General features: G+C 45.5%; 1 protein-coding gene across 2 annotated transcripts in view; it reads left to right on the top strand.

Annotated features, from left to right (window-relative positions):
• Positions 1-6103: 6103 nt before the first annotated feature.
• Positions 6104-22782, top strand: part of wdr44 (WD repeat domain 44) — an 87255-nt gene continuing 70576 nt past the window's right edge. Inside the window, exon 1 of one of the 2 annotated variants that reach the window (XM_078211277.1) lies at positions 6104-6315. In XM_078211277.1, the coding sequence (XP_078067403.1) occupies positions 6239-6315 (77 nt within the window). In that variant the 5' untranslated portion in view covers positions 6104-6238. The remainder of the gene's footprint in view (positions 6316-22782) is intronic. The other variant, XM_078211278.1, reaches the window with a different exon arrangement.

The raw sequence follows: 22782 nt of genomic DNA, 5'->3' as shown, positions 1-22782 counted from the left end.
TGATCCCTGTTCAACCTGCACCCCAACTCTCACCCTGTTTTCACCCTTGCCACACTTTCACTCCCGCTCTGAAGCTCACTCACCCTCTCACGCTCGTTCCAATGTCTGCTTTCCCCCACTCTCGCAATGAGGCTTGCTTTCCGCCACTCCCACTTTGAGGCCCACTTGCCCCAAATTCAAGGCCTGCTTGCACCCACTCCCACTCCAAGGCCCATTCCATCTGCTCTGAGGTGCACTTGCCCCTGCTCTGAGGCGCACCTGCCCCCGCTCCGAGGTGCACTTGCCCCTGTCCCGTTCTGAGGCCCGATTTCCATTGTTCCCACTCCTATCCTCACTTTCCCTATTCCGGGGCCTGCTTACCCATGTACCTGCTCTGTGTCCCACTTGCCCCAACTCCGAGGCCCACTTCCCCCCACTCCGAGTCCAACTTCCTATCGTTCCAAGCCCCACTTGTCCCACTCGAAGTTCCACTTGCTCCCTCTCTGAGTCCCACTTGCCCCCACTCTGAGGCTGGCTTACTCATCTGGAAGCTTCCCATGGAACCCAGTTTAGGAAACCTTCTCTTAGATTAACAAGAAAACGATGAAACTCAGATCTAAATTTAACAATTGATCTGGCATCAATTACTCTTTGTTGAAGAAATTCAAACTTTTTTTATGTGTAGTCATATTTCCTATCTTCACTCCTGAAATACTTAGCTTTTTTTTAACTATGCCCCTTTGTCCAAGAATCTTTGTGTCTGAGCTGCATCTTTTATGGACTCTTGGTCAGATCAGACACCTTTGTGGATTTTGACCTTCTTTGGCAGTACCTGGGACTTCCTGGGACCCCCATGCCTCTTATTAGGCCAATAGTCATCCCAAAGCTGTGGCAATTGGTGTTGACTTCTCTTCTCATTCTAATCATAGTTATTAACAAAAAGAAGTGTTGACTGCAGCCTGCATTCTCCACTCCTCCTTGTATCCATAGAATCCTACAGTGCAGAAGGAGGTCATTCGGCCTATCGAGTCTGCACTGACTCTCCGAAAGAGCATCTTTAGCCAAGTCATTACTATTTCCCCTTGAATGGTTTCCCTCCATCTCCAAGCCAGAGATGTTAACTCAATCTCCAGACAAGGAATCCACTGGCCATTACTTTCAGGTTAATACCATTCTGGAGGTCCACAGGTAGCTGACCATCCCTCCCAGACATGACTGCACATTCACAACAAGTGTCCTAATTAGTGTCAATATGTGCTATAATTCTCATTCAGGCTATTGTCAGCTCGCCTCCAGGAGCCTAGACACTGAGTATCGATACCCAACCTTTGTACTCATATCATGATTGTAGGCCTTGTAAGTCATGGCCAGTACAATTGGAATATTAACACTTGTAGTGTCCACTCAGCTTCTATGCAGCAGCCATTGTCCTTGACTATTTGGTCTCCCTGCTTCTCCCTCTCCTCTGGTCATACCTCAAAATGCCCAGCCTTGGTGCAGGTTGAGATACAGGCACTTGATATAACTCAGCAACAGTATGAAAGGAAAGTGAAGGCAGCTCCTACTGATCTCTGAGTCATAGCTGAAGTGAAGCTTACCAGGTGCATGCAACTTTTAAGCATTCATGAGATGCTAATGAATCCAAATGGATTTCCTGACATTGCCCAGCAGGAAAGTTGAGAGAACAAAACTACGAACTATTTTTCCACTGGTGAGGATCTGACTTTTTTGACTCAAGCCAAATTAAATGGCTCTGCCCGCCATGATTCCTTCCACTGGCAGGAGTGGAAAATTCCACACAATGACTTCACACAGAGGGTTGTTAATATGAGAAAGAGAATTACCCAAGGAAATACCGAAGGCCAAACTATTTATTGCTGACAACAGATCATTGACTGAATATGAACTCTCCACAGAGGGTGTCCCATATTTCATAGAATTGTTATGGCACAGAAGGAAGCCATTTGGCCCATCCTGTCTGCACCAAATGTCCAAATGAACATCATGACTTAGTGTTATTACTCCGCATTTTCCCCATATCCCTTCACCTTGTTTCTATTCAAATAATCATCCAATGCCCTCTTGAATGCCTCGATTGAAACTGCCTCCACCACACTTCCAAGCAGTGCTATACAGACCCAAACCACTTGTCATGTGAAAATGTTTTTCTCCATGTCACATCTACTTCTTTTGCAAAACACTTTGTATCTGTGCCTCTCATTTCTGATCCTTTCAGGAGCAGGAACAAGTTTCTCCCTATCTACTCTGTCCAGGTTAAGTTTAAAGATCACATAACAACATAAGAACATAAGAAATAGGAGCAGGAGTAGGCCATCTAGCACCTCAAGCCTGCTCCGCCATTCAATAAGATCATGGCTGATCTGATAGTGGGTTCAATTCCACTTACCTGCCCGCTCCCCATAACCTTTAATCCCCTTAATGGTTAAAAATCTATCTATCTGTGACTTAAACACATTTAATGAGGTAGCCTCTACTGCTTCATTGGGCAGAGAATTCCAAAGATTCACTACCCTCTGGGAGAAGAAGTTCCTCCTCAACTCTGTTCTAAATTGACTCCCCCGTATTTTGAGGCTATGCCCCCTAGTTCTTGTTTCCATTGTAAGTGGAAATAACCTCGCTGCTTCTGCCCTGTCTAGCCCCTTCATTATCTTATATGTCTCTATAAGATCTCCCCTCAACCTTCTAAACTCCAATGAGTACAGGCCCAGTCTACTCAATCTCTCCTCATAAGCTGACCCCCTCATCTCCGGGATCAACCTGGTGAACCTTCTCTGTACCCCCTCCAAAGCTAATCTATCCTTTCTTAAATAAGGGGACCAAAATTGTACACAGTACTCTAGGTGCGGCCTCACCAGTACCCTGTACAGTTGCAGCATGACCTCCCTGCTTTTATACTCCATCCCTCTCACGATAAAGGCCAACATTCCATTTGCCTTCTTGATTACCTGCTGCACTTGCAAACTGAGTTTTTGTGATTCATGCACAAGGACCCCCAGGTCCCTCTGCACAGTAGCATGTTGTAATTTTTCACCGTTTAAATAATAGTCCATTTTACTATTATTCCTTCCAAAGTGGATAACCTCACACTTACCAACGTTATACTCCATCTGCCAGATCCTTGCCCACTCACTTAGCCTATCCAAATCTCTCTGCAGACTCTCTGTGTCCTCCACGCAATTTGCTTTCCCATGAGCTATGAGAGAAAGCAGAGGTCTTTGTAAAATTTGACACAGATAAGCATCAAGGCCCTTAGTCTGAGAGAATTCCTTAAATCAGACATCTGGACATTGCAGAAGGAAATGATATCCATAGACAGACACAAACTGGGACATCAATGATAACTTGTAACAATGATACATTAGGTCAATTAACATGAGTATGTCTTCCGGCTGATTGGACATTATAATTAAGCAAGCACACAATGATAGTGATTAACATTTGTATCTTATGTATGATGTAACCTTAATCAATAACTGTGGGTGGATAGAGATAACTCGTACCTTGATAGGTATATGATAATTACTTGTAATCAGATTTGAAACTATATCTGTTGTGTATTCCTGAATTCTGTACTCTGGATGGCCTTGATAGAAACATAGAAGATAGGAGCAGGAGGAGGCCATTTGGGCCTTTGAGCCTGGTCTGCCATTCATTACGATCATGACTGATTGTCCAACTCAATAGCCTAATCTTGCTTTTTCCTCATAACCTTTGATCCCATTTGCCCCAAGTGCTATATCTAGCTGCCTCTTGAATCCATTCAATGTCTTGCAATTAGCTACTTCTTGTGGTAATGAATTCCACAAGCTATCACTCTTTGGGTGAAGAAATGTCTCCTCATCTCCGTCCTAAATGGTCTACCTCGAATCCTCAGACTGACCCCTGGTTCTGGACACACCAACCATCAGGAAGATCCTCCCTGCATCTACGCTGTCTAGTCCTGTTAGAATTTTATAAGTCTCTATGAGATCCCCCCTCATTCATCTGAACTCTAGCGAAAACAATCCTAACCTAGTCAATCTCTCCTCATACATCAGTCCCGCCATCCCTGGAATTAGCCTGGTAAACCTTCGCTGCACTTCCTTGAGAGCAAGAACATCCTTCCTCAGAAAAGGAGACCAAAACTGCACACAATACTCGAGGTGTGGCTTCACCAAGGCCTTGTATAATTGAAACAACACATCCCTGTTTCTGTACTCGAAACCTCTTGCAGTGAAGGCCAACATACCATTTGCTGGATGACCTTCCAGAGTTCTGTAGCTATAGAATAAACCATTTTTGAACCACACTGTGGCTTTCTCCAGGCACTTGAAGGGAACAAAGTACACTAACAGGCTGAACATCGAAGAACAAGCTGTCTCATTATTTTGAACATCTCTAAAAAGTCTCCTCTCAGCCTTCTGCTCTCCAAGGAGAATAGTCCCAACCTCTCCAATCTATCCTCATAACTGTAGTTCTTCATCCTGCAAACCATTGTTGTAAACCTCTTCTGCACCTTCTCCAATGCGTTCACATCCTTCCTGTAGTGTGGCACCCAGAACTGTACACAATATTCCAACTGAGATCTAACTTGCGTCTTGTATAAATTCGGCATAACCTCCTTGCTCTTGTACTCTATGTGCCTATTCATAAAGCCCAGAATACCATATGCTTTATTAATTGCTCTCTCCATCTGCCCTGCCACCTTCAATTATATATATATGTATATATATATACAGTAAGAGGTCTAACAACACCAGGTTAAAGTCCAACAGGTTTATTTGGTAGCAAAAGCCACTAGCTTTCGGAACAGGCTGTCTCTTCGTCAGGTGGGTGGGAGTTCTGATCACAAACAGGGCACAAAGACACAAACTCAATTTACATGAATAATGATTGGAATGTGAGTCTTTACAGCTAATCAAGTCTTAAAGGTACAGACAATGTGAGTGGAGGGAGCATTAAGCACAGGTTAAAGAGATGTGTATTGTCTCCAGACAGGACAGCGAGTGAGATTTTGCACATCCAGGCAAGTTGTGGGGGTTACAGATAGTGTGACATGAACCCAATATCCCGGTTGAGGCGGTCCTCATGTGTGCGGAACCTGGCTATCAGTCTCTGCTCAGCGACTCTGCGCTGTCGTGTGTCGTGAAGGCCGCCTTGGAGAATGCTTACCCGGAGTTCAGAGGCCCGTGACCGGGTAAGCGTTCTCCAAGGCAGCCTTCACCAAGGCAGCCTTCACGACACATGACAGCGCAGAGTCGCTGAGCAGAGACTGATAGCCAGGTTCCCACACATGAGGACGGCCTCAACCGGGATATTGGGTTCATGTCACACTATCTGTAACCACCACAACTTGCCTGGATGTGCAAAATCTCACTCGCTGTCCTGTCTGGAGACAATACACATCTCTTTAATCTGTGCTTAATGCTCCCTCCACTCACATTGTCTGTACCATTAAGACTTGATTAGCTGTAAAGACTCACATTCCAGTCATTATTCATGTAAATTGAGTTTGTGTCTTTGTGCCCTGTTTGTGATCAGAACTCCCACCCACCTGACGAAGGGACAGCCTGTTCCGAAAGCTAGTGGCTTTTGCGACCAAATAAACCTGTTGGACTTTAACCTGGTGTTGTTAGACTTCTTACTGTGTTTACCCCAGTCCAATGCCAGCATCTCCACATCATAACTATGAGGAGGCCAGTGTAGAACTTCAAAAGGACATAGACAATTTGGTGGTGGGCAGATAGGTGGCAGATAAAATTTGATGTGGAGAAGTGTGAGGTGATGCATTTTGTTAACAAGAACACGGAGAGACAATATAAAGTATGGGGTACAATTCGTCAAGATTGTTGGAGCAGGGTCATCTGTAGTAAGTATGGTGTCATCTGCAAACTTTAAAACGGTCCCCTGCACACCAAGATCTAAATTATTAATACGGATTTCCAGCATTTTGAATAAATTATAGGCTATAGTTTCAATTAGCAGCTCCCCTCCCGAGACCATCATTGCTCCTTTCCCCCGCGGTGGACAGCCTGTGGGTACTCACTGCGCAGGCTTGGCGCTCGGTCCCGGGGGAGTGATACGCATGCTCGGTCCCGGGTGTAGTCAGCGCATGCTCGGTCCTGGGTCCGGCGGCAGGCAGTCGCGCATGCTCCAGGCCTCGCCTCTCTGGCAACTCAGGGATCCGGCTGCAGTCTCTATCTTGTCGGTCAGCGGCGTCCCTCGGGCCGGCAGAGTAGCGCCGCCCAGTCGCATGTAAATGGCGTCCGATACCAGTGACGCCGAGGAGTTTTACGATGCGGCGGAAGATGTCCATCTGGTCCCGTCGCCGATCGCGTAAGTGTCGAGTGGGGGTGGGGAATATGAGAGATGGGCTTGAGGGAAGAGGGGTTGGGGGAGGAGTCCTGAGGGTTTGGGGGGAGGGTTTGGGGGGAGGTGTCCTGAGGGTTTGGGGGGAGGTGTCCTGAGGGTTTGGGGGGAGGGTTTCGGGCGAGGTGTCCTGAGGGTTTGGGGGGAGGGGTCCTGAGGGTTTGGGGGGAGGGGTCCTGAGGGTTTGGGGGGCGGGGTCCTGAGGGTTTGGGGGGAGGGGTCCTGAGGGTTTGGGGGGAGGGGTCCTGAGCGTTTGGGGGGAGGGGTCCTGAGCGTTTGGGGGGAGGGGTCCTGAGGGTTTGGGGGTCTCGAGGGAAGGATGTTGGGGAAAGGGAGATCTGGGGGAGAGGGTAGGGGAGGGAGTTCTGAGGGGGTGCTGTCTTTGGAATCAGCGGTTGGGTTGGGGATTTTGAGGGACCCAGGGGCTTGGTTGTGAGGCCTCCCCCTTTCCTTGGGACCATCCCTCCTTTCCTCAGCATTCCTCCCAGCCAATCACCCCTCACTCAGTCTTCCCCATTCTCCTCGAAGCCCCCGTCCCAGTGTATTCCTCACCACATAGCTCTCTCCCCTTAGCACACTATGGTTTCTTGCTGCAGGTTTCACTAATGTAGCAGCAGGAGAGCCTAATGCAGGAGTGCATTGTGGAATGGAGGCATGTGGAGCATTATTCCTTAGTTTTATTCTTAGTTTGGGTGTATGCATATTTTTGAATCCGCAAACTGTTCTCAGATGATCTGTCCACATCTGTCTGTAAGCTCAGTTACTCTTGAATCATGTGCTGACTCTCCTGGATGACTCAGTAGGAAATGTTGTCCAGGAATTGAACCATGCAAACTAGGAGTTCCTGGCTCATCAATGCTGTTAGATGACCCTCAGTCTGGGTAATCATAGGAGTGCTGCAGTTGGCTCAGCATTGCTGAGTTAGACATAATTGGCCTGATTTTATTCTCAAACTCAGCATCCAGTAACTTGTACAAATTGTGCACATATGGTATGTCAGCTGGGTGCAGGGTGCCTTTTCTGTTGTACCATTTCGCAAATTCATCACACTATTGGTGCACATTGTTTGGGCTCACCCCCCGAATGACTACTCTGAGGGAAGAGAGACCATCTGGTGTCCTAGGGACCATATCCCAAAGAATGAACACTGTCAGGGGAGAAGGAAAGACTGAAGGGAGGAAATGTCAAAAATGAAACTCTATGTACAGTATTGCAAGCAGGAGAAAATGCTGACCACCTCTGACATTTCATAATTGCAATTGTATTTTTGCATTAGGATTAGTTGTTGTGCAGGACTTTCTAAAAAAGTACTGTCACACAATGCTGTATTACTGCTCTACCTATCTTTAGCCATTTTATAGCAGTCCAGGAAACTGAGGATAATCCTACAGAAGTATGGAATTCATTTACAAGTTATCAGTCTGTTTTATAAGTGTTTTGTTGGCTAATATTTTTAAGTTCTAAAGGGGAGCTGGGATTTTGTTGTTTTCACATCAAGAAAGAATTGAGTTGCTAGTGATGACCAATAATCAAGTGATGTCAAACACTTTTGATGTCTGACTTTTCAGGTTAACTGTAAGAATGAGAAGGCTCAACTTGTCATTGAATATATTTATTACCATTGCTGGTACCGATGATGCATGGAAATGACTGTAATGATGTATTTCCTACTATAATTAACTCATACCTATCTCAGTTATTCAGCAAGCAATGAAATTGATATATGCTGTTGGTATCGTACAATTTCCATTATATTTCACCCCTCTCTGATCCTGACTGTAGTGTTTTATACCGTGTTTTGCTCCCACAATGAAGCTTGTCTACTGGCTCCTCAGAAGGGGTTTCAGCTATGTACTGAGTGTTGCCATGTTATTTGGCTTTGTTTGCCATCGCAGCTGCATTTGAGCCTGTTTCAGCTGATAATACGCATGGACTCTGGAGAGGAACTTGAGAGTGATCTCGCATAGGAACGGACCCAAGGTATGTTTTTCTGTCAAGTAGAGATCTCAGCCTAACTGCAATTCAGGCTACATTACATGTAGTACAAGCACATAGTTACCTTATTGATCTCGGTCTCCGAAATTTTTCAGCATTAAATATGTAGATTTCCCTGAAGGTTACCATCTTGTGCAATGTGGGAATTCAGGGACCCTTCCGGTGCCCCCGGCTCCTTCACGTGCAAGAAGTATGTCCAACTGCAGCTCCTGTTGGACCGCTTGATGGCTCTGGAGCTGCGGATGGATTCACTTTGGAGCATCCATGATGCTGAGGAAGTCGTGGATAGCATGTTCAGTGAGTTGGTCACATCACAGATAAAAATTACTGAGGGAGATAGGGAAGGGTGACCACCAGACAGAGAAAGAGTAGGAATGTCAGGATAACTAAGCTGAATCTGTGGCTTGAGGGAGGGATTCAAATTCCTGGGACGTTAGAACCGGTTCTGGGGGAGGTGGAACCAGTACAAATCAGATGGTCTGCACTTGGGCAGGATTAGAACCAATGTCCTCGTGGAGTGTTTGCTACTGCGTCTGGGGAGGGTTTAAACTAATGTGGCAGGGGGATGGGAACCGATGCTGGAAGTCAGAGGAATGTAAAGTGGGAACAGAAACAAAAGGCAGTCAAGGGGAAGGTGGAAGGCCGAGAAACCATAGACAAAAATCAAAAAGGGCCATAGTATAAAGTACAGACAGTGAATGGGTCCAGCAAGACGAAGAAAAATAAAACACAGGGAGAGTGTACAAAACATAACAGGACAGATGGTCTGAGGTTTGTTTGCTTTAACGCAATGAGCATGACGGGTGAGACAGATGAATTTAAAGCTTGGATTACTACATGGAACTATGATGCTGTGGCAAGTACGGAGACTTGGATGAAAGAAGGGCAGGAGTTTAGCCTTCCAGGATTTGGATGCTTCAGATGAGATAGACGGGGTGACAAAAGAGGTGGAGGTTGCGCTTTATTGTTTAGGGAGAATGTCACAGCTACACAGTGGGAGGACACCTTGGTGGGATCATGCAGTGAGGCCATAGGGGTAGAACTCAGGAACAGAAGCAGTGCAGTCACACTGTTGGGGTTGGACTATAGACCCCCCAACAGCCAGCGTGAAGTGGAGGAACTGATGTCAGCAGATTATGGGAAGATGTAAAAACAACAGGGTGGTTGTGATGGGTGATTTTAACTTCCCCAACATGGACTGAGATTCCTTGAGTATCGGGGCTTGGACTGGGCAGAGTTTGTTCAGTGTGTTCGAGTGTTTCTTGAGACAATATGTAGATAGTCCAACTTGGGAAGGGGCTAGATCTTAGACCTGGTTCTGGGAAACCAGCCCGGACAGGTGATTGATGTCTCCGTGGGGGACCATTTTGGGAACAGTGATCACAATTCTATATGTCTCAAGATATTTGTAGAAAAGGATAGTGTTCCAGAGTGAAAGTACTAAACTGGGGGAAGGCTAACTGCGAAATTATTCGGCAGGAGCTAGGGAGTGTAGACTGGGGGGTCGGCTGTTTGAGGGTAAATCCGCATCTGATATGAGGAAGTCTTGTAAAAGTCAATTGTTAACAATGCAGGACAAGTATGTCCCTGTAAAAATGAAGGATAAAGATGCAAGATTTGGGAACCCTGGATGACAGAGATTGTGAGCTTAGTGAAAAAGAAGAAGGAGGCATACATAAATTTCAGGAAATTGAAAACGGATAAGACCCTTGAGACCTGAAAAATAGCAGGAAAGAAATTAAACAGGGATTTAGGAGGGCAAAAAGGGGGCCATGAAATGTCCTTGGCAGGCAGGATTAAGGAGAATCCCAAAGCTTTTTATGCGTATATAAGGAGGAAGAGGGTAGCTAAGGAAAGGGTAGCTCCACTCAAGGACATTGGAGGGAATGTGTGTGTGGAGCCAGATGAGGTGACTGAGGTCCTTACTGAGTAATTTGCATCACAATTCACAATGGAGAAGGATGTGGTGGACAGTGAGTATAGAAAGGAGGATGCTTGCGTTCTAGTACATGTTGAGATAAAAAGGGAGGAGGTATTGGAGGTTTTGAAAAATATTAAGATAGGCAAGTCCCCAAGGCCAGATAGGATCTATCCCAGAGTACTGAGAGAGAGGCGGGGGAGGAAATTGCTGAGGCCTTGGCCAAAATCTTTGTTTCCTCTTTAGCCACAGGTGAGGTACCAGGGGATTGGAGAGTAGCAAAAACTGTTCCTCTTTAAAAAGGGCAGAAGAGACAATCCCGATGAGTCTTACGTAAGTGGTGGGGAAATTATTGGAGAAGATTCTTAGGGACAGGATGTACTCCCATCTGGAAGAGAATAGGCTTATTAGCGATAGGCAGCATGGTTTTATGAAGGGGAGGTCATGTCTCATAAGCTTGAGTAAGTTCTTGAAGAAGTGACAAGAAAAATTGACCAGGGCAGGGTAGTGGATGCTGTATACATGGACTTCAGTAAAGCCTTCGATAAGGCTGATACAGAAGGTGGAAGTCCGAGGTGAGCTGGTGAAATGGATACAAAACTGGCTTAGGCATAGAACACAATAAGAAGTCTCACAACACCAGGTTAAAGTCCAACAGGTTTATTTGGTAGCAAAAGCCACTAGCTTTCGGAGCGCTCGCTGCTCCTTCATCAGGTGAGTGGGAGTTCTGTTCACAAACAGGGCATAAAAAGACACAAACTCAATTTACAAAATAATGATTGGAATGCGAGTCTTTACAGGTAATCAAGTCTTAAAGGTACAGACAATATAGAGCGCATATCGACACAGACATCAACATCTCCACATTTAGGCATAGAAAGCAGACAGTAGCAGTGGAAGGGTCCTCTTCCATCTGGAGGTCTGTAACAAGCTGTGTTCCACAAGGGTCAGTGCTGAGGCCTCTGTTTGTAATATATAAAATTTGGAGGAAAATGTAGGTGGTCTGATTAGTAAATTTGCAGATGATACAAAAATTGGGGGAGATCCACAGTTCCCTGAAGATGGCAGGTGGGCAAGGTGGTCAAGAAGGCATGTTTGGCATGCTGGGCTTCATCAGTCAGGGTGTTGAGTATATGAATTGGAAAATCATGTTGCGACTGTATAAGACTTTGGTTAGGCCGCATTTGGAATATTGTGTACGATTCTGGCCGCCGCACTACCGGAAGGATGTTGATGCTTTGGAAAGGGTGCAGAAGAGATTTATCAGGATGTTGCCTAGTTTGAAAGATATGGACTATGAAGAAAGGTTGAACAAACTTGGATTGTTTACATTTTAGCGGAGGAGGATGAGGGGGGGACCTGATCAAGGTTTACAAGATTATGACAGGCTTGGATAGAGTGGATAGTCAGAGTCTTTTTCCCCAGGGTCGAAGGGTCAATTTCTCGGGGGCATAGGTTGAAAGTGAGAAGGGGAAAGTTTAAAAGAGATGTATGGGGCACGTTTTTCACACAGAGGGTGGTGAATGCCTGGAATGCGCTGCCAGAGGAGGTGGTGGAAGCAGATTCTGTAACAATGTTCAAGAGGCATCTGGATAGATACATGAATAGGCAGAGAATAGTGGGATATGGACCAAAGGGCCTGTTCCTGTGCTGTATTGTTCTTTGTTATGGGTGCATTCTCTTCGTGGGGTACTGAATCATAAAAGCCAGCTCATTGTTCCACTGGAGCAAGCTGAGAGGGAGTGATTGGAGGCAGCAGTGCTGGTGAGAGATTAATTGAATTGTTTATTTATTTAATTAGTCAGCTAGTGTGTGTTTTTTTTTTGGCCTTTACTTTTGCAGTAGTATTTTAAGTTTAAAGTGAAAACTGGAAGTGGGCTGCTAAGGAGTCTGGGAAGGGTTTTTATAGCGCGCGAAGTATAAAAGGTAGGCTGCAGTATACAGCGGGCAGCGTCGGGAGCGGGCAGCGTCGGGAGCGGGCAGTGTAGTGTGTGGGAAGCAGAGTGTGAGCTATAAGGCTTTGGCTCACAGGGCTTAGGCACAAAGGGTGAGCAGGGGTGAGTTCAAATTCATTTTTGCTGTTTCTACTTGGTGCTGGAAAGGTATCTAGAGGGGATGGGTGTGCAGGCAGTGCTATGTTCCTCTTGCACTATGTTTGAGGTGAGGGACGACGACAGTGTCCCTGCTGATTACACCTGTGGGAAGTGCACCCATCTGCAGCTCCTCCAAAACCGTGTTAGGGAACTGGAGTTGGATGAACTTAGGATCATCAGGGACGCAGAGGTGGCCATAGACAGAAGCTTTAGGAATACAGTTACTCTGGGGAATGAAAACAGATGGGTGACGGTGAGAGGGGCTGGGAGGAAGCAGTCCGTGCAGGGATCCCCGGTGGTCGTTTCCCTTAGCAACAAGTATTCCGCTTTGGATACGGTTGAGGGGGATGACATACCAGTGGTGAGCTGCAGTGAGAGGATCTCCAGCACTGTGTCCGTCTCTGTGGCTCGGGAGGGTAAGAGGCAGAGCGAGAGGGCAATAGTTATTGGGGACTCGTTAGTTAGAGGGATAGATAGGAGGTTCTGTGGCAGCAAAAGAGACTCACGGATGGTATGTTGCCTACCAGATGCCAAGGTCCGTGACGTCTCAGACCGTGTTTTCTGGATTCTGAAGGGGGAGGGGAAACAGTCACAAGTCGTGGTACACATTGGTACCAATGACATAGGTAAGAGAAGGGACGGGGATTTAAAGCAGGAATTTCTGGAGCTGGGCTGGAAGCTGAGAGCCAAGACAAAACATGTGGTCATCTCTGGTACGTTGCCGGTGCCACGTGATAGCGAGTTGAGGAACAGGGAGAGAGTGCAGTTAAACATGTGGTTGCAGGGATGGTGTAGGAGGGAGGGTTTCAGATACGTGGATAATTGGAACACATTCTGGGGAAGGTGGGACCTGTACAAACAGGACGGGGTGCACCTGAACCAGAGGGGCACCAATATCCTAGGAGGGAAATTTGTTACGGCTCTTCAGGGGGGTTTAAACTAATTTGTCAGGGGAGTGGGAAAAGGAGTTGTAGTCCAGAAGTCAGTGAGGGTGGTGAGGTATTGGGGAAGGTATCAGGGTCAAGGGTGGGTACCAGTAGACAGGAAGGTGGGTTGAAGTGTGTCTACTTCAATGCAAGGAGCATCCGGAACAAGGTAGATGAACTTGGGGCGTGGATTGGTACTTGGGACTACGATGTTGTGGCCATTACGAAGACGTGGGTAGAACAAGGACAGGAATGGTTGTTGGATGTTCCGGGGTATAGATGTTTCACTAAGTGTAGGGAAGCTGGTAAAAGAGGTGGAGGAGTGGCATTGTTAATCAAGGATAGTTTAACGGCTGCGGAAAGACACTTCGAGGGGGTCTGCACACTGAGGTAATATGGGCTGAGGTTAGAAATAGGAAAGGAGCGGTCACGTTGTTAGGAGTTTACTATAGGCCCCCAAATAGTAATAGAGATGTGGAGGAAGAAATTGCTAAGCAGATTATGGATATGTGTGGGGGTCACAGGATAGTTGTCATGGGGGACTTTAACTTTCCAAATATTGATTGGAACTTTTGTAGGTCAAATAGTTTGGATGGGGCAGTTTTTGTGCAGTGTGTGCAGGAGGGTTTCCTGACACAATATGTGGATAGGCCGACAAGAGGTGAGGCCACATTGGATTTGGTACTGGGAAATGAACCGGGCCAAGTGTTAGATTTGGTTGTGGGAGAGCACTTTGGAGATAGTGACCACAATTCGGTGTCTTTTGTTATTGCAATGGAGAGGGATAGGGCCGTACGGCAGGGCAAGGTTTACAATTGGGGGAGAGGTAATTATGATGCGATTAGGCAAGAATTAGGGGGCATAAGTTGGGAACAGAAACTGTCAGAGAAAGGAACTAATGAAAAGTGGAACTTTTTCAAGGAACAAATACTGTGTGTCCTTGATAGGTATGTCCCTGTCAGGCAGGGAGGAAATGGCCGAGTGAGGGAACCATGGTTCACGAAAGAGGTGGAATGTCTTGTGAAAAGGAAGAGGGAAGCTTATGTAGGGATGAGGAAACAAGGTTCAGATGGCTCGATTGAGGGTTACAAGTTAGCAAGGAATGAGCTGAAAAAGGGGCTTAGGAGAGCTAGGAGGGGACACGAGAAGTCCTTGGCGGGTCGGATCAAGGAAAACCCCAAGGCTTTTTACTCTTATGTGAGGAATAAAAGAATGACCAGGGTGAGGTTAGGGCCGGTCAAGGACAGTAGTGGGAACTTGTGTATGGAGTCAGTAGAGATAGGCGAGGTGATGAATGAATACTTTTCTTCAGTGTTCACCAAGGAGAGGGGCCATGTTTTTGAGGAAGAGAAGGTGTTACAGGCTAATAGGCTAGAGGCAATAGATGTTGGGAGGGAGCATGCCCTGGCAGTTTTGAATAAACTGAAGGTCGATAAGTCCCCTGGGCCTGATGAAATGTACCCTAGGATTCTTTGGGAGGCAAGGGATGAGATTGCAGAGCCTTTGGCTTTGATCTTTGGGTCCTCGCTTTCCACGGGGATGGTGCCAGAGGACTGGAGAATGGCGAATGTTGTTCCTCTGTTTAAGAAAGGGAATAGAAATGACCCTGGTAATTATAGACCGGTTAGTCTTACTTCGGTGGTTGGTAAATTGATGGAAAAGGTCCTTAGGGATGGGATTTACGACCATTTAGAAAGATGCGGATTAATCCGGGATAGTCAGCACGGATTCGTGAAGGGCAAGTCGTGCCTCACAAATTTGATAGAATTTTTTGAGGTGGTAACTAAGTGTGTTGATGAAGGTAGGGCAGTTGATGTCATATACATGGATTTTAGTAAGGCGTTTGATAAGGTCCCCCATGGTCGGCTTATGATGAAAGTGAGGAGGTGTGGGATAGAGGGAAAGTTGGCCGATTGGATAGGTAACTGGCTGTCTGATCGACCCTGATCGAAGACAGAGGGTGGTGGTGGATGGAAAATTTTCGGATTGGAGGCAGGTTGCTAGCGGAGTGCCGCAGGGATCAGTGCTTGGTCCTCTGCTCTTTGTGATTTTTATTAATGACTTAGAGGAGGGGGCTGAAGGGTGGATCAGTAAATTTGCTGATGACACCAAGATTGGTGAAGTAGTGGATGAGGTGGAGGGCTGTTGTAGGCTGCAAAGAGACATAGATAGGATGCAAAGCTGGGCTGAAAAATGGCAAATGGAGTTTAACCCTGATAAATGTGAGGTGATTCATTTTGGTAGGACTAATTTAAATGTGGATTACAGGGTCAAAGGTAGGGTTCTGAAGACTGGAGGAACAGAGAGATCTTGGGGTCCACATCCACAGATCTCTAAAGGTTGCCACTCAAGTGGATAGAGCTGTGAAGAAGGCCTATAGTGTGTTAGCTTTTATTAACGGGGTTGGAGTTTAAGAGCCGTGAGGTTATGCTGCAACTGTACAGGACCTTGGTGAGACCACATTTGGAATATTGTGTGCAGTTCTGGTCACCTCACTATAAGAAGGATGTGGAAGCGCTGGAAAGAGTGCAGAGGAGATTTACCAGGATGCTGCCTGGTTTGTAGGGTAGGTCTTATGAGGAAAGGTTGAGGGAGCTGGGGCTGTTCTCTCTGGAGCGGAGGAGGCTGAGGGGAGACTTAACAGAGGTTTATAAAATGATGAAGGGGATAGATAGAGTGAACGTTCAAAGACAATTTCCTCGGGTGGATGGAGCTATTACAAGGGGGCATAACTATAGGATTCGTGGTGGGAGATACAGGAACGATATCAGAGGTAGGTTCTTTACGCAGAGAGTGGTTGGGGTGTGGAATGGACTGCCTGCAGTGATCGTGGAGTCAGACACTTTAGGAACATTTAAGCGGTTATTGGATAGGCACATGGAGCACACCAGGATGATGGGGAGTGGGATAGCTTGATCTTGGTTTCAGATAAAGCTCGGCACAACATCGTGGGCCGAAGGGCCTGTTCTGTGCTGTACTGTTCTGTGTTCTATGATTGCCTCTCTCAACTTGAGGAATGGGGAAATCATCTGGCACTAGGTGGATAAAGAAGGCTCTGATGGGAATGTGGATCTGATGTTGTTCAATGGACAGGATACATTGACTGTGTCAGGAGGAGGGCGATTGCTGCGATCGTGGGATACGAACGTCGGTTGCTTGAACTGGGAATTCCTGCTCGAGCTTACCCCCCCCAACTAGCGGTTGGGGGCAAGCTCTACAATTTATTTGGTGTGCTTGGGCTGAGAAAGGGCCAAATTATTGAATGTTCCCCTTCTGGGAAATATCTGTCTGAATGTCAGGATGACAGGTTTGGCCTTGGCTCTTCCTTTCCTTTGTTGAATTGCTTTCTAATGAATCATCTGGAATTTGATTGTAGGATGGCCAATTGTTCTGGACAGCTTGCGAAGTAGGCTGCACAAAGAGAAAAGTTGAAATTTTCTTCCCTTTTTTAAAAAGAACCCATTTTAGTAGCCATAAGAGTGAATTCTTTGCTATCTGGCATGCTCAGGGAATGGGTGGTGCTAGTTAATCAAAAATGCCAGTTAACGGGGAGTTCCATTACTCTGGACACAAGACAAGATGCGATATGACCTTGTTCAGGCACAATTACCAAAAACTGGCCCGGTAATTTCAATATAAAGCCTTTGCAATTTATTGTTATAAGATTTTTTAACAAATGGATGATATGAACATAGTGATCGGCTTTTTAAATTTAAGCTCTCAGAAATTCCAGTTACTAGAGAATTCTGGTTGGTAGAGTGCCAGATAACACGCAGTTTACTGTAACTTGGCCTTAATCAGGGAGCTTTTGTTCCAGGATGATGATGTGAGGAAAGGGCCTTATTTTGGTTATACTATCCAGACAATTCTGTTCCCATTTAAAATTAATATCAACACAAATTGTTCAAGCTCCACTTTCTTAGGCCTTCAATCTCAGAATTGTGCTGAGGGAGTTGGAGCTCTGCTAAAGATGCATATTTTGTATCTTGTTGCACAGGGTATAAATAGAATTTTCCCCAAGGTTTGAATCAGTATCTTCAGTTATCGCCTTCCTCATTGTAAATCATTGGGCTGTAGATACACTTTGAATTGATTGCGTATACTATCAGGACCTGGGAAGCCCTTGTTGTAATTCAGTTGTTGCTCTGCCTGACCTTGTTAGCGGGTTCCAATTTGAAGTATTCCGTCATGTTGCATGTAATGAGTTAAATTTCATAACCTTCCATGAGGAATATGTGATTGGACTATCAGAGTTCCTATCAACTGAATTTGTGGAGAGTATGGTTACCTTAATATCCTCTGGATTGCTTCAATTTTGACTTCAGTTAAAAGATTGATCAATCATTTTGGTATTCGTCACAGTGCTAAGAGTCAGTTAGCTCAGTTGGCTGGACAGCAGGTTTGTGATGCAGAGTGATATCAACAGTGCTGGTTCAATTCCAAGCTGAGGTTATTCATGGAGGGTCCGCATTCTCAACCTTGCCCCTCACCTGAGTTGTGGTGATCCTTAGATTAAATCACCACTGATCAATTCTCCCCATCAAAGGGGTGAGCAGCCTATGATCGTCTAGGAGGATGATTACTTTATCTATAAACACTGAAGTAATGATAAAATAGATCTGCTTGGCTTAGTGGATATAAAATAGCAAGTGAATTTTCTGAGGTTTCGCTTGTATTTATCCCTCAGATTGCCTGATCGCTTATTTCATCAGAGTTTATCTAAGATTGCAAATTGGCTGCTCTATGATGTCCTGGGTTTGTGAAAGGCACTGTTTTAGGATAAACTTGTTGGTTAAATAATTATTTTAACTAGTTCTGTTGTCTTGTTTTTGTTCAATTTATAAATTTTAGGAAAAAACAGTTAATATTGTTCCTCTGAAGATTGATGTGTACATTGAAATAGTTACCAACTACAAGTATCTAAATGTCAAAATAAATGAGTTGGATTGGAAGGAGCAATGTACAGATGTAATGGTCAAGAGACATACACGGTTATACTATCTTAGAAAATTAAAATCCTTCTGTATAAAGTCATGGAGGTTTACAGCATGGAAACAGGCCCTTCGGCCCAACTTGTCCACGTCGTCCAGTTTTTACCACTAAGCTGGACACAATTGCCCGCATTTGGCCCGTATCCCTCTATGCCCATAGAATCATCAAATCCCATCAATACAGAAGGAGGCCATTCAGCCCATCACAGAATACAGAGGATAGGAGTAGGAGGAGGCCATTTGGCCCTTCGAGCCTGTTCCACCATTCATCACAATCCTGGCTGATCGTCCAACTCAGTAGCCTAATCCTACTTTGTCCCCATAACTTTTGACCCCATTCACCCCAAATGCTACATCTAGCCGCCTCTTGAATACATTCAATGTTTTGGCATCAGCTACTTCCTGTGGTAATGAATTCCACAAGCTCATCACTCTTTGGGTGAAGAAATGTCTCCTCATCCCTGTCCTAAATGGTCTACGCCGAATCCTCAGACTGACCCCTGGTTCTGGACACACCAACCTTCAGAAACATCTACCCCATCTAGTCCTGTTAGAATTTGAAAAGTCTCTGAGATCTCCCCTCATTCATCTGAACTCCAGTGAAAACAATCCTAACCTAGTTAATCTCTCCTCATACATCAGTCGTGCCATCCCCGGGATCAGCCTGGTAAGCCATACTTCGCTGCACTCCCTCAAGAGCTAGAACATCCTTCCTCAGAAAATGAGTCCAAAACTGCACGTAATACTCTAGGTGTGGTCTCACCAAGGCCCTGTATAGTTGCAACAACACATTCCTGCTCCTGTACTCGAAACCTCTCGCAATGAAGGCCAACATACCATTTGCCTTCTTTATCACCTGCATGCTTACCTTCAGCGACTGGTGCACAAGGACACCCAGGTCCCACTGCATACTCCCCTCTCCCAATTTACAGCAATTCAGATAGTAATCTGCCGCCTTGTTTTTGCTTCCAAAATGAATAACCTCGTATTTATCCAAATTATACTGCATCTGCCATTGATTTGCCCACTCACCTAACCTGTCCAGATCATGCACAAGGATTTCAGCATCTATCACAGTTCACCTTCCCACCCAAATTGGTATCACCTGCAAATTTTGAGATGTTACATTTTGTTCCCTCATTCAAATAATTAATATTATGAATAGCTGGGGTCCCAGCACCGGCCCCTGTAGCACCCCACTAGTTACTGCCTGCCAATTTGAGTCTGTACTGACCACCATCCCATCCAGGCCCTATTCCCGTAACCCCACACATTTACCCTGCTAATCCCCCTGACACGAGGGTCAATTTAGCATAGCCAATCAACCTAACCTGCACATTTTTGGAGCACCCAGAGGAAACCCACACACACAGGGAGGAAGTGCAAACTTCACACAAACGGTGACCCGACGCCAGAATCGAACCTGGGTCCCTGACACTGTGAGGCAGCAGTGCTAACCACTGTGCCACCCTATGGTAACCCCTGAGTTCCCCATCTTACCAATGTAACTGTCTAGATGCTTTTTAAAAGACTAAATTGTATCTGCCTCTACCACTGCCTCTGACAGTTCTAGACGCTCACCACCCTCTGAGTGAAAAAACTGCCCCTCTGGACCCTTTTGTATCTCCCCTCTCATCTTAAACCTATGCCCTGTAGTTTTAGACTACCCTACCTTTGGGAAAGCTTCTACAATCATGAATCGGTGTAGATTCTACAATCATGAAATTCTTCTGTACTGCTGTAGTTGGGACTGCTATTCTTTTTTGGATGTCCCGCCAGGTACTGCTGCTTTGGGAAAATTTAAGGCTCTGGAGATTATTGAAGTGGGTAGGCGGGGTATTTGAGGAGCTGATTGCTCTCTTGACGAAATCTGTTCTCAAAGAATTTTGATGAAAGAGTGTCATGAACTCTGCAGTATTCCTGAAACAAATCAAATGAGTTGTGAATTATGTTCCTTGATTAAATTGCAACAGAAGTTGCTCACGTTTATATATAATCTTTGAATAGGCAAACATCCAGATATGTTTCACAGACTGGGGAAGGGAGGAAGAAAGACTGAGATCAAGGAGAATTAACAGGGGTACCCAAAAGTAGTGGTTTTGAGTTTATGCAGGAGGATTTAGTAAGGCAGGTGCAGATTGGTAACTGGAAGGCTGAAGGCATGGTCACCAGTGCTGGAATGCAGAAAGGGTCAGTATTTGTGGATGGGAGGGATATTGGGGGCAGGAAGTTGCAGTGTTTGGGAGGGGTGAACAGTCCAGTTCAATTTGAGTGGTTCAGGATAAGGGCATGTAGTTTAGGCAAGGGCTGAAGATGATTTTGCATTTTCCCTGGAGGAAGTTGTGGCTTTTCCAAGATTAGATGTTGGACAAGCAAACTGCTAGCGAAGGGGAGCTGCCTTTTTATTGGTCAGGATGTTTGCACTGTGTCAAAATGACTGTGCTAAGCCAGTAGCAATGAAGCACATTATTTGCTGTCTTTGAAAATAAAGCATTGAATTTCAAAGTTGCTGGGGGAAAAATCATCTGGAAAGCACTCAAGGATAAGGATTACAATGATAGGTTTAGTAAACATTCAAGGAAGTATAAAGGTAATTTAACATTTTCAAGTAGTCACTCCCTTTTTTAGGTTTATGAGCTTAAACATGGAATGGACGTGTAAGGGGATGCTATGTAATTGCGATGGTGAACCAACTTTCAGCAAAACTACCTAAATTTCCTATCATCACAAGATTCAAAGAGGCTGATTGTCCCAACGTTGATTTTATGATTCTCTCTGTTTGGAAAGTACCAACTGCAAGTTTAGAAGCCTGTTCTGCTCTATTTCAAAAACAGTAAAGATATTGTGATATGAGATAAAGGCAGAAACTCCCAGAAATACTTAGCGGGCCCCTTGGCACCTGAAATGTAAAACAGTTACTATTTTTGGTTGCAATCTGATATTTCACTTGTTTCTAGCTTTGGCAGTTTCTATTTTTGTACAGTCTAAAATAATTGAGGTATTGATATGTAGCTTGCTCCTAAATCTGTTAGTTGTATGTCATTGTTCTCACATACTATAATTTCACTGCATCCTAATGAAATGTTTGTGAGATGTACATATAATTTCTGTTCTGAAATGTTGTTCAGTTCAGTTTTATAATATAGCTGAGCACCACAGTTATGCTTTCATCATAAGAACGTAAGAAATAGGAGCAGGAGTAGGCCATCTAGCCCCTCGAGCCTGCCCCGCCATTCAATAAGATCATGGCTGATCTGAAGTGAATCAGTTCCACTTATCCGCCTTCTCCTCATAACCCTTAATTGCCCTACCGATCAGAAATCCATCTATCCGTGACTTAAACATATTCAATGAGGTCGCCTCCACCACTTCAGTGGGCAGAGAATTCCAGAGATTCACCACCCTCTGAGAGAAGAAGTTCCTCCTCGACTCTGTCCTAAACTGACCCCCCTTTATTTTGTGGCTGTGCCCTCTAGTTCTAGCTTCCTTTCTAAGTGGAAAGAATCTCTCCACCTCTACCCTGTCCAGCCCCTTCATTATCTTATATGCCTCTATAAGATCCCCCCGCTCAGCCTTCTAAACTCCAATGAGTACAAACCTAATCTGCTCAATCTCTCCTCATAATCTACACCCCTCATCTCCGGTATCAACCTGGTGAACCTTCTCTGCACTCCCTCCAAGGCCAATATATCCTTTCGCAAGTAAGGGGACCAAAACTGCACACAGTATTCCAGCTGCGGCCTCACCAATGCCTTGTACAGATGCAGCAAGACTTCTCTGCTTTTATATTCTATCCCCCTCGCGATAAATGCCAACATCCCATTTGCCGCCTTGATCACCTGTACTTGCACACTGAGTTTTTGCGACTCATGCACAAGGACCTCCAGGTCCCTTTGCACAGTAGCATGTTGTAATTTTTTTCCATTTAAATAATCCAATTTGCTATTATTTCTTCCAAAGTGAATAACCTCGCATTTGTCAACGTTATACTCCATCTGCCAGATCCTCGCCCACTCACTCAGTCTATTCAAACCTCTCTGCAGACCTTCCGCTTCCTCCACGCAATTCACTTTCCCACTTATCTTTGTGTCGTCAGCAAACTTTGTTACCCTACACTCAGTCCCCTCCTCCAGATCATCTATGTAAATAGTAAACAGTTGAGGCCCCAGTACCGATCCCTGCGGCACGCCACTAGTCACCATCTGCCAACCAGAAAAGCACCCATTTATTCCAACTCTCTGCTTCCTGTTGGATAGCCAATCCCCAATCCATGCTAACACCCTACCCCCAACTCCGTGTGCCCCAATCTTCTGCAGCAACCTTTTGTGAGGCACCTTATCGAATGCCTTTTGGAAACCCAAAAACACCACATCCTCTGGTTCCCCTCCGTCAACCGCACTGGTCACATCTTCATAAAAATCCAGGAAGTTCGTCAAACACGACTTTCCTCTCATGAATCCATGCTGCGTCTGCGTCTGCATCAGGAAAGGCTTTGCTTAAATCCTTAAACA

Source organism: Mustelus asterias, chromosome 4 (genome assembly GCF_964213995.1).
Source record: "Mustelus asterias chromosome 4, sMusAst1.hap1.1, whole genome shotgun sequence".
Classification (NCBI taxonomy): Eukaryota; Metazoa; Chordata; class Chondrichthyes; order Carcharhiniformes; family Triakidae; genus Mustelus; species Mustelus asterias.
This window is presented reverse-complemented; position numbering and strand designations above follow the sequence as displayed.